This window comes from Rhincodon typus, chromosome 1 (assembly GCF_021869965.1).
Source record: "Rhincodon typus isolate 14 chromosome 1, sRhiTyp1.1, whole genome shotgun sequence".
Lineage (NCBI taxonomy): Eukaryota > Metazoa > Chordata > Chondrichthyes > Orectolobiformes > Rhincodontidae > Rhincodon > Rhincodon typus.
This window is the reverse complement of record NC_063332.1, coordinates 149,570,497-149,585,352: the sequence shown is the minus strand read 5'-3', so window position 1 is coordinate 149,585,352 and position 14,856 is coordinate 149,570,497. Positions and strand designations below refer to the sequence as shown.

The 14,856-nt window shown below is 41.7% G+C and overlaps 1 protein-coding gene across 1 annotated transcript in view; it reads right to left on the bottom strand.

Annotated features, from left to right (window-relative positions):
* The window catches only part of LOC109927799 (probable protein S-acyltransferase 23), an 87,903-nt gene that overhangs the window by 7,280 nt on the left and 65,767 nt on the right, over positions 1-14,856 (bottom strand). Inside the window, exon 8 of the mRNA XM_048603671.1 lies at positions 1,864-2,036. Coding sequence (XP_048459628.1) covers positions 1,864-2,036 — 173 coding nt within the window. The remainder of the gene's footprint in view (positions 1-1,863; positions 2,037-14,856) is intronic.

Sequence of the window (14,856 nt, the reverse complement as noted above, 5' to 3'; positions counted from 1 at the left end):
AATCTGATCCAGGCTCTGGCTCATGGAATCGTACAGAGGGAGAGGAGGAAATGCTCCCACTGCTGAGACTTTGCAACATTTATGCCAGTGGTGCCATATTTAAACCCCAGCTCTACAGTATTTCAGTCACTGCAAACCAGGAACTGCCCTTCACACTGTGGCCTTGCTCCATTATCCCTGAGGAAATAGCTGAGTAAAGTAAGTTAGCAAGTCTTTGGTTCACTGACGGAGCTCGAGGTGCCAGCAGATGAGATGATGAAGAGAAGTATCGTGTTATCTAGCAAAGCAGGCTATGCTACCAGACATGTTCAGCTTGGACCCAGAAATTAGCTCTGGTCAGGGCAGTATCCCAGGAAGAAGGTTAATGATTTTCAGTGCTTTCCAGGATAAGTGCCACAATCTTTTCTCTGTTACCTCACATTCACAGAGCCACCTCCCACTCTACCTCTGCTAGGACAAATTGCCTCATATCAAAGCTCATGGACAACAACTCTTGTTATTGCATGCATCATGTCTAATCAAAGGCTTTCCTCTACCTCATTCTCCCAACACATAACCCTTCCTGTTCTCTGCACTTCTTACTCACTCACTAGGGAAACCTCTTCTGGTCCTAGCCTGCAGGGATGTAATAAAGACAGAGTTGGATAAAAGGTGCAGATTGGCAAGCAGCAAGCTGCTGCAGCCAGGTAAGTGCTTTGATTTTTATATCAGGAATTGGTGTTGTCTATTTTCTCAGGGCAGGGAAGAATTAGGAGTTATATAGGAATGAGATAAGTTGGGTTATTAATGAAATGCAAATGCATGGAAAAGAAGTAGTTGCTATTTATTAGCAAGATTCTAAATTTGCCATTTAAACCACAAGGTGAAAATTATTTTCTCAATGTTGAGATTGTGGTTTTATCATTTTCGTAGCATTTTCCAAAGTCTCTTGATGTTGCCCATGTTGCCTAAGGGAATGAAAATTTCTATCTAAAGAAACTTTATATCACAGAAAAGGGCCACTGAGCCCATTGTGACTGTACTTCCCAAAAGTGAGCCATTCTCTCTAATCTACCAAATTATACAGAGCTAATTATATCCAAAAATAAACATATGCAACATAAATTACAAAGAGGCTCTGAACTGTTTTGAGTGTAGGTTAATTAGTAAGTTAAACTTACGCTTATTGAGAATGCCACCAAAATTAGTGACCAGATAGTTAATTAGTTGTAAAATAAAAGAGCATTTGAAATTTTAGACACGTTAATCACATGAAAAGGCCTCACGACTAAGGTCAAAAGGTTGTGTCTTGAATCAAATGTTTATTTTAAGTTGGTTATCCATCAGAAGTTTATCAATAGTTTCTCTCACACCATCACCATCATCCTATCCTAACATCTGCTCGCTTTGGAACTCTCATGAGCAGATCCGAGTTGTGAGAATGAGGGCTGAATTTCCAAAGAAGTTTATATTTAGGGTCAGAGATGGGCAAGGCTGCCAACTGTCTGGTGCCAGCAACCATCATGGGCAGTGGATTGTTTGGGATGGTGATAGTGGGGTGGTGCTGATTTCCAATCGTGGGAAAAGACCCTGGAATAGCAGTCATCCTGGCTAACTTTGTGGAACCTAGAAACTTAGGAACATCAAATTGAAGAAGAAAGTTGTCAAAAAAAAATGATGGAGGGTAGAGAGGAATAAATATTGATTAGGGAACAGATGACTGAGGGGAAGGAAGGTAGGAAGAGGACAGTAATATTGTCCTGTTTTGATATTCAAATCCATCTTTTTTAAGAAAAGGAATCCAAAAGAAATATAAGTAACCAACATATACACTTAAATGGCATATACATTTCAATCATATTTTTGAAATCAAGATCACTGTACCGGTTTCTGTAGCCTACGTCATTATAGATGTAAGGGCAGTAATGGTCGAAGCACGTTACACAGCGGTTAGTTACATGACAATGCTTAGACCGAAGCGGCTTCACAAGGTGACAAGTATGGCAAAGTCTGTTCAGAGGATTCTTTCCCTGTTTCCATTCGTCAGAATAAACTGCCTGAAAATACAAATGTCCACAATTACATGATCAAAAGCAAATACTGTTACAAACTACAAACTAAATACGCAGCACGTCCATCGGCAGCTGTAAGGAGAAAAGACAGATTAAGTTTTTGGACTTAAGATCCTTCCTTAGATTATTAAACTTCCAACTTCTCTTCACAAATGTTGACAAAAATGCTATGTTCTTCCAGAATTTTGTGTTTACTTCCAATTTAAATTTTATTTTTGTTGTTAAAGTGAAGGCTAAGGCTAGTAAGAGTAGGGAACAATGGATGATTAAAGATATTGAGGCTCTGGTTAAGAATTAGAAGTAGTCATATATAAGAGATAGTCAACTGGGATCAAGTGAATCTCTTGAAGAGTATAAGGGGTGTAGGGACCTTTTTAAGAGGGAAATCAGGGGAGCCAAAAGGGGATATGAAATTGCATTGGCAGATAAGATTAATGATAATCCAAAGAGATTCTACAAGTATATTAAGAGAAAAAGAGCATCAAGGAAGAAAATAGGGTCCCTTAAAGATCAACAACGTTGTCTATGTGTGGAATCACAGCAGATGGGAGAGATACTAAATGAATATTTCACATCAGTTTTACTGCAGAGAAAGAAATAGAGGCTGGGGAACTCAGGGAAACAAATATTGATGTCTTGAAAAGAGTCCATATTACAGAAGAGAAAGTGCTGGAGGCCCTTTAAAAAAAACATAAAGATGGATAAATCTCCAGGACCAGATCAAGTGTATCCCAGGGCATTGTGAGAAGTTAGGAAAGAAATTGTGGGGCCCCTAACAGAATACTTGGATCATCTACAGCCAGGGATGAGCTGCCGGAGGACTGGAGGGTGGCTAATATTGTGCCTTTATTTAAGAAATGCTGTGAGGAGAGGCTTGGATACTATAGACCTGTGAGTCTGACATCAGTGGTGGGTAAGTTGTTAGAGGGGATTCTGAGAGATAGGATTTACATAAATTTGGTGAGACAAGGACTGTTTAGGGATAGTCAGCATGGCTTTGTGTGTGGGAAATAATGCCTCATAAACTTGATTGAGCTTTTTTGATGCCATAACCAAAAAGATTGAGGAGGCAGAGCTGTAGACGTTGTCTATAAGGACTTCAGTAAATACTTTGACTAAGTTCCGCATGGTAGACTAATTAGTAAAGTTAGATCACATGGGATTCAGGGAGAGCTGGCCAATTGGATACAAAATTGGCTTGACAGCAAGAGACAGACAGTGGTGGTGGAGGGTTACTTTTCAGTCTGGAGGCCTGTGACCACCAGTGTTCTGCAGGATCTTGTTTGTCATTTACACAAATGATTTGGATGAGAATTTAGGAGGCATGGTCAGTAAGTTTGTGGATGACATCAAAATTGGTGTTATAGTCGACAGTTTAGAAGGTTATCTAAGATTACAAAGGGATTGATCAATTGGGCCAATGGACTGAGGAGTGGCAGAAGGAGTTTAATTTGGACGAATGACAGGTGTTGCATTTTGGTAAAACGAACAAGGACAGCACTTATACAGTTAATAATAGGCCCCTGGAGAGTGTTATCGAGCAGATAAACCTAAGGATTCAGGAACATAGTTCTTTGAAAGTTGCATCACAGGTAGACAGCATAGTTAAGAAGGTGAATAGCACGCTCAGACCATTGAGTATGGGAGTTGGGACATCATGTTGAGGTTTTACAGGATGCTGATGAGGCCACTTTTAGAATACTATGTCCAGTTCTAGTCACCTGCTATAGGAAGGATATTACTAAATTGGAGACTGTTCAGAAAAGATTTACCAGGATGTTTCTAGGACTGGAGGGCCTGAATTATAAGGATAGGCTGGGCCTTGTATCACTAGAGGATAGGAGGTTGAGGGGTGACCTTAAAGAGGTTGTATAAAATCATGAGGGGCATAGATAAGGTGAATAGCAAAGGTCACTTCCCTTGGTTAGAGGTATTCAAACAAGGGGACATATTTTTAAGGTGAGAGGAGAAAGATTTAAAAGGGACCTGAGGGGTAACTTTTTCACACAGAGGGTGCTTCATCTGTAGAATGATCTTCCAGAGGAAGTGGTAGATACAGATGCAGTTACAATGTTTAAAAGACATTTAGATAGGTACATGAATAGGAAGGTTTTAGAGGGATGTGAGTCAAATGCCAGCAAGTGGGACTATTTAGTTTGGGAAATTTGGTTGGCATGACCAGTTGGACTGAAGGGTCTGTTTCCATGCTGTATGGCTGTAAAAAAATTTGAACATTTCTTCAGAACATTTTATATTGGCAAATGTTGAATAAAACTTAACTAAGTTAATTTGCAGTAACATTAGGGATAATCTTCTAATCCTGGAGGTGAACTGCCTGGAAGTGAATTTAATTAAGTGGGCTGGTGGTAAACCAGAACACCCATTACACCTTGTCTGATTTAAGTTCTGTGGTGAAGGCCTAAACTTCCTGTCCCACTGCCGATTGAGACCTTTGAATGGTCAATTAGTTATCACTTGATGGCTTCATTCTTCTTGGGGTGTAGTTGTGTTTTTGATAAGTATGGTAGATTGTCACTTTAATAGTCTGATCATGTGACATCACAATGACTTCAGTTATTTTAGGCAGGAAACAGCTCAGTCTAATTTTATTGCCTGCAGAGTGAACACCTCTTGAATAAAGCTCCTGTTGTTATTTAATGCTTCAGGCTCTTGATCCTTCTCGAAATGTAACAGGATGCAATTACATTCAGCACCTGGTGGGGGCATGAAGGAGCTGACATTGCCTGACTGTTTAACCAGTGCTGGTAGATGTTTGTGGGGAATGGGGTGGGGTTGTCCCTCAATCTACACTAATCTATGTATAATGGTGTGACTTGGACCTACTGCAAAGGGTTAGTTACTGAGCAGGGGTCAAGACATTTTTTTTTTCCAAGGGCTGTTCTTGAAAACTATGTTTTAAATTTTTGGGAAATCCTTTTTTTTGGTTTTCAGGGGCTCCCTTTTCATTCTCACTAATTCATATCCTAGATAATCCACTCATGTAACATTATCTTCAGTATTCACTTTGACATGTGATATATTTAGGCTTACGCAGAAACAGAATTAGAATAATTCAAAATCCTCAAGAATCATCAACTCTCCATGAAAGTTAAAGTCACAAAACACAATGAGGATACTAATTTCTTAGACAATGCAGGATCTAAAATTAGCACAAGACGACAAGTTAGGTTAGCAACAAAAACTAATGCACACGCTTACACACAAAACCATCACACTAAACACATCATCTGCTGACATGTAAGGTCACAGCTAATGGTTTCCACTGCCTATGCACAAAGCTGGAAGATTTTAACTCGGTAGTTAGGACTGCATCTGAGCTCTGAATCTTAGATTTAAATCAAACAATTGACATTGTATTCATTACAATAGCATTCACTGCATCCCCTCCCCATATGCAGCCATAAGCTAGAGAGTCCACATTAATTATCATGTAATTTATTAGCTTGGTAATTTCAAATTTTCCCAGTAAGTTTGAGTATTACTTTGTTAACAGGTTTGAAAATGTTCTTTCTCACCCTTGCTGTCTCCTTGTCACCCCATTCCCATTTACTGATTTGACTCTTTCAAACCCTCCTTCACATCTAACTCTCACTCTCTTTGGAGCCTCTTGCAGGTTGTTCTTCCCCTCCTAATCCCCTCTTGCAGCTTCTCCATCCAACTCACTAGTGACCAATCAGCAGCAAATTTGGAAGACAACCAGCCTGTGATTGGAGGAAAAATCTAACAGATTCTAGCATTCCTACTTAAGGGACTGACTGTTCTCTGGTTATTCTATGACTGGCAACTTTAGCTGAACAGTGCTTCCTCATCCGGGACCCTAATTTTGATAGAAAGTCTGCGGCCAGCCAAACGTATTTTGATTGCTGGAAGATCTAACAAGTTTCTCTGTTTGATACGTTACAAGTTTCCCTCCTGGAACCTTTCCTACTTCATACTTTGTCACATAGCACAGTAAAATTATCTTTAAATTAAATATGCAATCACTGTCCATCAAATTGTTCCACACAATTAGAATAAAGATGATGAGAGAGCACCAACAGATGGTGATTCTGAATAATCACATGGGTTGTTTATATGATTGGGAATTTCACAGTGAACAATTCCATGTCTACTGCTGTAAGGACATTCTGAACAAATGTTTCTTTAAAGAGGGAGAAGAAACATTATGAAGAGAACTCCTCCAAGGCTCATCTAATACAGAAAGATCATAGCTAATCTGTACCTTAACACTATTTACCCACCAACACTTCGTATTCTCGCCATGAAAATTTTACTGTTTCCAGTCTTGGACATTTCAATTGATCCATCATTTAACCTTTTAGTGAAAGAAAGAACGTTAAAAAGTACTTATTTTACTTCACTCACAGGAAGTGATGGATGTGGGTATAATTACAGCATTTATAGGACATTTGGATAAGTACATGAATAGGAAAGGTTTGGCAGAATATGGGCCGGGAGCAGGCAGGTGGGACTAGTTTAGTTTGGGATTATGTTCGGCATGGACTGGTTGGACCGAAGGATCTGTTTCTGTACTATATGACTCTATAAATGATATATTGCTCTAGTTTTAAAAAATTTTGTTCTGGATGCCCTCCATAGGGAAAGAATGTATAGACTGAACCATGAGCACGCATTTTAGAGGTGTTTAACATTAACAACAAGGGCTACTTCTGCACATCAAAGACATCTAAAAGTTACCTGACCCAAATCTAGATTGGAAGACATCCCTGGTGGCCATGTAAAACTGGAATTAGTTTACACATATCTAAATGAGGGATTTGGGCAATAAAAGTATTAGGACCTCACTACCCAAAGTGTTTGTGCAGAGTGGAGCAGGTGCCAGGTTAATTCTGTTGAAGATTCTTCATAGGCTGCTACAGCCTCAGCAGCTGCACAGTTCAAAACAGAATGATTTTAAAAAGGTCCATTCCTGTGAGGCAAAGAACTTCAGTGCCATTGGGTGACGCACATAGCTTGCATAGTTAATATCATTGAGGTCAAGGCCAATTTCAGATCGTCCTTAGGCCTCCTGATTGGGGAAGCATTTGGTATGCAGCAACAACAACTAATATTTATAAAGTGCTTTTATTATAATAAAACATCTCAAGGTGTTTCACAGGGCCATTATAAAATTACATTTGACACTGAGCCCCATAAGGAGACATTCAGCAGAATTCAGTTGCAATGTTGTGGATCCCATAGACAGGACCAGCTATTGACTAGAATCCTGAGACACTGGGTAGACGTGTGTGCAATTGAAGCATCCATCCAGGGGGTGGGCTCCGTCATAACTCAGGTGGGTGAGGGTGAAGAGGTTGGTAACAGTCCTGGAGAGGGAGATTCGGGAGAGCATGCAGTTGATGCCTGGTTTTAGTACAAACATTCAGACCATTGATGTTGCCATTACCTCACTGCAGCAATAGACTATGGGAGGTGGGTCATATCCCTGGACACCCCTCAAGGTGCATCTTGATCCATAAAAATCAGAAAGAAGTACTATTGTGCTCCTGAGCCCCTCTGCCAGTGACTTGAACTCCTCCAGCAGATGATAGCAAACAGCTTCCTCCATGCCGCTGGACCACATTAGTTCCCTGGGACCTTTTGGGCAATAGGCTGCCAAAGGACCATGGTCAACAAAGGCCATGGGGCATTGAGATCAACTGCCTGCCTCCAATTGAATCAATGATCCTGGGATGCCACGGCATTAGGAACTATTGGTGATATTATTGTTTAACAATAATATATTGCCGTTCCATTAAAATATGTCTGTGCTTCTATTATTATTTGATGTATTCGTTGGAGGCTTACTGATGACAGGTACGCAGAAACACCCATCAACATTATGTATTGTGACTTCAAGAAATGTACAGAATACTTTATAAGCTTTAGAAGGCCTACGCAAGTGATTTATTGGAAGAACATGTGACTTCCATGGCTACAGAAGAAAATATTAGCTGCTCTTCCTCATTGAAGAGTAGGGGATATGGTTTGCTACAATGAAAAACTGAAATACTTAGTAGACAACACTACCCACTCCGTCCACTCCTCCCAAGAATTCCTCAACATCATCAAGGACACCAGAATAGAAGAGAACGAAAAAATTATATCCTTTGATGTAACAGCACTATTTGCGTCCATAAACATCAACCTAGCCAAACAGACAATTGCCACACCGCCGGATGAATCAGGAAGGCAGGCACCCCATGACACCAGCAGCATCAACGAGGACAGCACTCTGAAACTGCTGGATCTGTCCCTCACAACCCACTTCACCTTCAATGACTGTATATTCAAACAAATCAACGGAACACCAATGGGATCCCCAATATCAGGACTGACTGCAGAAGCGGTAATGCAAAGCTTAGAACGGACAGCGCTCCCCACTATTCAACCCAACTCTGGGTCTGCTATGTAGATGAAACCTTCATGATTATCAAAAGCACAAGACCAGAAGTCACTCACCGACATGCAAACAACATCCTCACGGGAATAAAATTCACAAAAGAAGAAGAGAACAATAACTGACCAGAGGTAATGGTGGAACGTAAGAACAATGGGGAACTCCAAACCAGTGTTTGCAGAAAGACCACCCATACGGACCAGATACTTAATTACACCAACAACTATCCCAATGCCCATAAACGGAGCCGCATCAGGACATTATTCAAATGAGCTACAACACACTGCAGCAACCCGGATTTGTGCAAAGAACAGGAGCACTTATAAGGAGGTTTTAAAAGAAATGGATACCCCAAAAGCACAATCCGCCATTACCTCTGCAACAGACCACAACAAGAAAACACAGCATGGCCAGACACATTAGTCACCCTACCATATATCAGAGACATAAAAGAGATGACCGCAAGACTACTCAGACCCTTAGGTATCAGAGTAGCCCACAAACCAACAACCCACCCTGTGAGAACTACTGACGAATGTAAAGCATCCCATACTCATAACCAATAAAACTAACATAATATACAAAATACCATGCAAGGACTGTGAGAAACACTACATAGGCCAAACTGCAAGAAAACTGACAATAAGGATACATGAACACCAACTAGCCACCAGGAGACGTGACCAATTCTCACTGGTCTCAATACACACGGACAAAGAAGGGCATGAATTCGACTTGGACAACACATCCATAATAGCAGAAGCCAAACAGAGACATGCCAGGGAATTCCTGGAGGCCTGGCATTCCAACCGGAACTCCAACAAACACATGAACTGGACCCAATATTCAAACCACTGGAAAACATACCAGAAGTGATGACAACCACCCCAGCAGATTGAGGTATATAAATAACAAGAGGGACAGAACACAAACACTTCACTGGAGGCGCACTGATGATGTTACCTAGCAGGGTGATGAAATGTCTGCAATGAGACACATCAGTTCGGCGAGCATGTCCACAAAGTCATCTGCAACACGAGCCATGAGTCTTCTCAAAAACTTTGGATATGGTTTTCTTCAGCCTCACCAGCATCTACCTCTAACCTTCTGGTCTTCGCAGCAGGGGGATGTTCTTGTTCTCCTTTCTGCTTAGTTTCCTCATTCCCGATGTCCTCCTCAGATGAGGTTGATGTCTTCTCTTTGTCCTGTGTTCAGATTGAGATTCACACTATTTTGCATTGCCAGGTTACACAGTATTTAGTTTACTGATGCTCCATGAGACCCTTGCTGGTTCATATTGTACAGCTCACCCTGACTGGTCAAACCTCAATCACCAATAATTACCAAATACGGCAGCTGTGAGTTATGAAGGGCTTGGTTTCATGGCTGCAGCCTGGAAATCGTGCACACACATGCATAATGCACAATGATTACATACAATCCGCAGGTTGACTGAATAAAAATATTTCCTATTTATGACTGTTTTCACTGGTCTGATAAAAATTTGATGGTCACAGGGGTGCAATTAAGGACATCCTGCACTTGTGGATAATCTACCATGGTAACAAATCCGATGGATCTTTCAGCTGGGAGTCATCAGTTGTATGATCTGATTAGTCACATGCACTTCTGAAGAGTGTACTGGTGACCTCCTTTACACAGGTGGGAGTGGCTGCCTGGGATATCCAACACACATAAGAACATAGGTCATGCACTTTGGTAAGAAGAATAAAAGTATGGACTATTTTCTAAATGGGGAGAAAATTCAGAAGTCTGAAGTGCAAAGAGACTTGGGAGTTCTAGTCCAGGATTCTCTCAAGGTAAACTTCCAGGTTGAGTCAGTAGTCGGGAAGGCAAATGCAATAGAACATAGAACATAGAACAGTACAGCACAGTATAGGCCCTTCGGCCCACGATGTTGTGCCGAACTTTTACCCTAAACTTAAGGTCTATCTAACCTCCACCCCTACCTCAGACTATCATCCATATACCTATCTAATTGCTGCTTAAATGCCCCTAATGAGGCCAACTCCACTACCCTCTCTGGCAATGCATTCCATGCCCCTACTACTCTCTGAGTAAAGAACCTACCTCTGACGTCTCCCCTATATCTACCTCCACTCACTTTAAAACTATGCCTCCTCATAATAGCTACCTCCACCCTAGGAAAAAGTCTCTAGCTATCCACTCTATCTATACTTCTGATCATTTTGTACACCTCTATCAAGTCACCTCTCATCCTTCGTCGTTCTAAAGAGAAAAGCCCTAGCTCTCTCAACCTTTCCTCGTAAGACCTTCCCTCCATTCCAGGCAACATCCTGGTAAATCTCCTCTGCACCTTTTCCAATGCTTCCACATCTTTCCTGTAATGAGGCGACCAGAACTGGACACAATACTCCAGATGTAGCCGAACCAGGCTTTTGTATAGCTGGAGCATAACTTCGTGGCTCTTGAACTCAATTCCTCCATTAATGAAAGCTAACACACCATACACCTTCTTAACAACTCTATCCACCTGGGTGGCAACTTTCAGGGAACTGTGGACATGAACCCCAAGACCCCTCTGCTTCTCCACACTGCCAAGAATCTTTCTGTTAACCCTGTATTCTGCTTTTAAGTTTGTCCTACCAAAATGAATCACCTCACACTTTTCAGGGTTAAACTCCATCTGCCACTTCTCAGCCCAGCTCTGCATCCTATCAATGTCACTTTGTAACCAAGAACAGCCCTCCACACTATTCATAACTCGACCCACCTTCGTATCATCCAGGAACTTACTAATCCACTCTTCCACTCCTACATCCAAATCATTTACAAAAATCACAAATAGATCCTTGTTGAATATTTTTCATCCACTACCACCCTTTGTCTTCGAAGGGTCAGCCAATTCTGAATCCAATCTGCCACATTTCCCCCTATCACATGCCTTCTTACTTTCTGCATAAGCCTATCATGGGGAATCTTATCAAATGCCTTACTTAAAATGTTGGCATTTATTTTGAGAGGACTTGAATATAAAAACTACTGAGACTTTATAAGGCCCTGGTCAGGCTACATCCATTGAATACAGAGCCAGAGGCCTCAGCCGCTCCTCGGCAGTTTTGGGCCCCATATCTCAGGAAGGATGTACTGGCCCTGGAGCGGGTTCAGAGGAGGTTCATGAGAATGGTCCCAGGAATGAGAAGCTTAACATATGAGGTATATTTGAGGACTCTGGGACTGTACTCATTGGAGTCTAGAAAGATGAAGGGGGATCTAATTGAAACTTACAGAACGCTGAATGGCCTGGACAGCGTGGATGTTGGGAAGATGCTTCCATTGGTAGGAGAGACTAGGACCTGAGGGCACAGCCTTAGAGTAAAGGGAAGACCTTTTAGAATGGAGATAAGGAGAAACTTCTTCAGTCAGAGAGTGGTGAATCTATGGAATTCACTGCCACAGAAGGCTGTGGAGGCCAGGTCATTGAGTACATTTAAGATTGAGATAGATTGGTTCTTGATTATCAAGGGGATCAAGGGTTACGGGGAGAAAGCGGGAGAATGGGGTTGAGGAATTTATCAGCCATGATTGAATGGCAGAGCAGACTAGATGGGCCAAATGGCCTAATTTCTGCTCCTATGTCTTATGGTCTTTTAAGATACACAGCAGAATTAGACCTCTCGGCCCATTGAGGCCACACCGCTGTTTGATCATGGCTGACAAGTTTCTTAACACCATTCTCACGCCCTGTAACCTGTGATCCCCTTACTGAGCAAGAACATATCTATCTCTGTCTTAAATACACTCAATGTCTTGGCCTCTGCAGCCCTCTGTGGCAATGAATTTCACAGATTAAACGCCCTCTGGCTGAAGAAACTCCTCCTCACCTCAGTTCTGAAGTGTTGTCCCTTCACTCTGGGGCTGTGCCCTCAGGTCCTAGTCTCTCATACTAGTGGAAACATCATCTCCATGTCCACTCCATCCAGGCCTCTCAGTATTCTGCAAGTTTCAATGAGATCACATTCATCTTTCTGAACTCCATCGAATACAGACCCAGAGGCCTCAGCTGCTCCTCATATGACAAGTCCTTCACCCTGGGATCAATTCTTGTAAACCTCCTCTGGACTCCTTCCAAGGCCAACACATCCTTCCTTAGATATGGGGGCCCAAAACTGCTCACAATATTCCAAATGCAGTCTGACCAGAGCCTTGTACAGACTCAGCAGTACATCTCGGCTCTTGTATTCTAGGGCTGTCTTGAAATGAATGCTATTATTACATTTGCCTTCCTAACTGCCAAATGAAACTGCAGAGAATCCTGAACTAGGTCTCCTAATTTCCTTTGTGCTTCAGTTTCCAAAGCATTTCCCGTTTACATCTCTGTTTTTCCTAAAAGTGCATAACCTCACACCTTCCTGTGTTACATTCCATCTGCCACTTGTTTATTACCCACATTCCTAGTCTGCCCAAGTCCTTCTGTAGCCTCCCCGCCTCCTAAATACTCTATGTCCCTCCACCGATCTTTGTGTCATTTGCAAACTTAGCAAAAATACCCTCATTTCTTTGTTCAGATTGTCCATGTAAATGTGATTAATTGTGGTCCCAGCAATGACCTCTGCAGAACTCAACTCGTCACTGGCTGCCATCCTTTATCCCCAAAAGGCTCTCTGTCTAACTTGATCATTATCTCCTCAAAGAATTCTAACAGATTTGTCACCCATGACCTCCCCTTGACAAAGCTGTGCTGACTCCATCATATTTTACCATGCACTTCCAAGTGCTCTGCAATTCATCCTTAATAACAGATTCTAAAATCTTGCCAACTACCAAGGTCTGGCTAACTGGCCTATAGTTTCCAGTTTTCACCCTCCCTCCCTTCTTAAACTGGGATGCTACATTAGCTATTCCAGTTCTCTGGCACCCTTCCTGACTTCAGTGATTCCTGAAAGATCACCACCAATACCTCCACAATCTCTTCAGCTACCTGCTTCAGAACTCTGGGGTGTAGTCTACCTGGTCTGGGTGATTATTCACCTTCAGACCTTTCAACGTTTATAGCACTTTCTCCTCAGCGACGGCCACTATGATCACCTCTGCCCCCTGCCTCTCTTGAGGTTCCGGTATGCTAGTGGTGCCTTCCACTGTGAAATCTGAGGCCAAATGACCGGTTGAATCCTGGAGGGATTCCAAAGCATAGAAATTGAGAGGTGGAGTGACATTTACCTTCACTGGAATCAAGTGGTCACTGTGTGTCCATAGATGCAGGCCATCTCTGGATAAGATGCAGAGGTCAGTAATATTGATGTGAGAGCAGTCTCTAATGAGAGCAGCCTCTGATGTCTTTAGTCTTGAAGACAAAGGGACCATAGTGGGAAGAGCTCCCATCCTCAAAGAAAGAACTTTACCTAGAGTCCAACAAAAAGCAGGTCACTGAGGTTAGCTTTTTACCTACAGAATTGCATAACTAAGCCCAATCATTGCTACAAGGGCTCAACCAAATCTTCAATGGAGAAAAACTAGAAATTTGCTTTTAAAAGCAGTGAACCACTGTGTTCCAACCTCCATTTTCTTCAGTGGACCAAAGGGAAATTATCCAGTCTGCAAGGTTTCCAGCGTCCATCTTAAAAGACAAGAGTAATAATGACTTTTTATGATTCCTTAAAAAGCTAAGTAATGACCTTTTCTTGTGTATGTGTCTGTCTTGTGTGAGTGCTGTTGTGATTACATTCAGGTGTTGAGGTACAAATATTTATTCTTTCTATTTATTCAACTCATTAGAAAACCTGTCCTGTGTGTCTGTTCTGGAGACACAAAGTGTTCAAACAGCACTTCTTTAAAATACATCGTGATGCAGTTAGTTGTTTGCTGGAAGAGAGGGAACAATCCTGCCATTTCTCCCTTGTCTGTAACAAAATAATCATGGTCATTGTCAAATCCCTCTGTAGCCTCACTCCTCTCCAATCTAATTTCCTCCAGTTTGACAAGCCTCTAGGATATCTGCATTCATCTACTTCTGGCTTTTTTAGCACACCTGATTTCAATTGCACCATCATCGGTGGCTCTGCCTTCAGTTGCCTGGGACCTAAGCTCTGGAATTCTCTCTCAGGACCTCTCCACTTCTCTTCCTTACTTTCTTCCTTTAAATCTACCACTTTGACTAAGGTATTTGTCTTCTAACCTAACATCTCATTATGTAGCTAACATGTTTTATAATGCACCCGAGAGGGTCGATAAGGGTAGTGCTATTGATATTGTATACATGGATTTCCAAAAGGCATTTCATTCAGTGCTGCACAACAGATTTGTGAGTAAAATTAAAGTATATGGAATAAAAGGGATAATAACAATGTGCATATGAAGTTGGCTCTGACACAAAACATAGAGATTGGTTAATGGATGTTATTT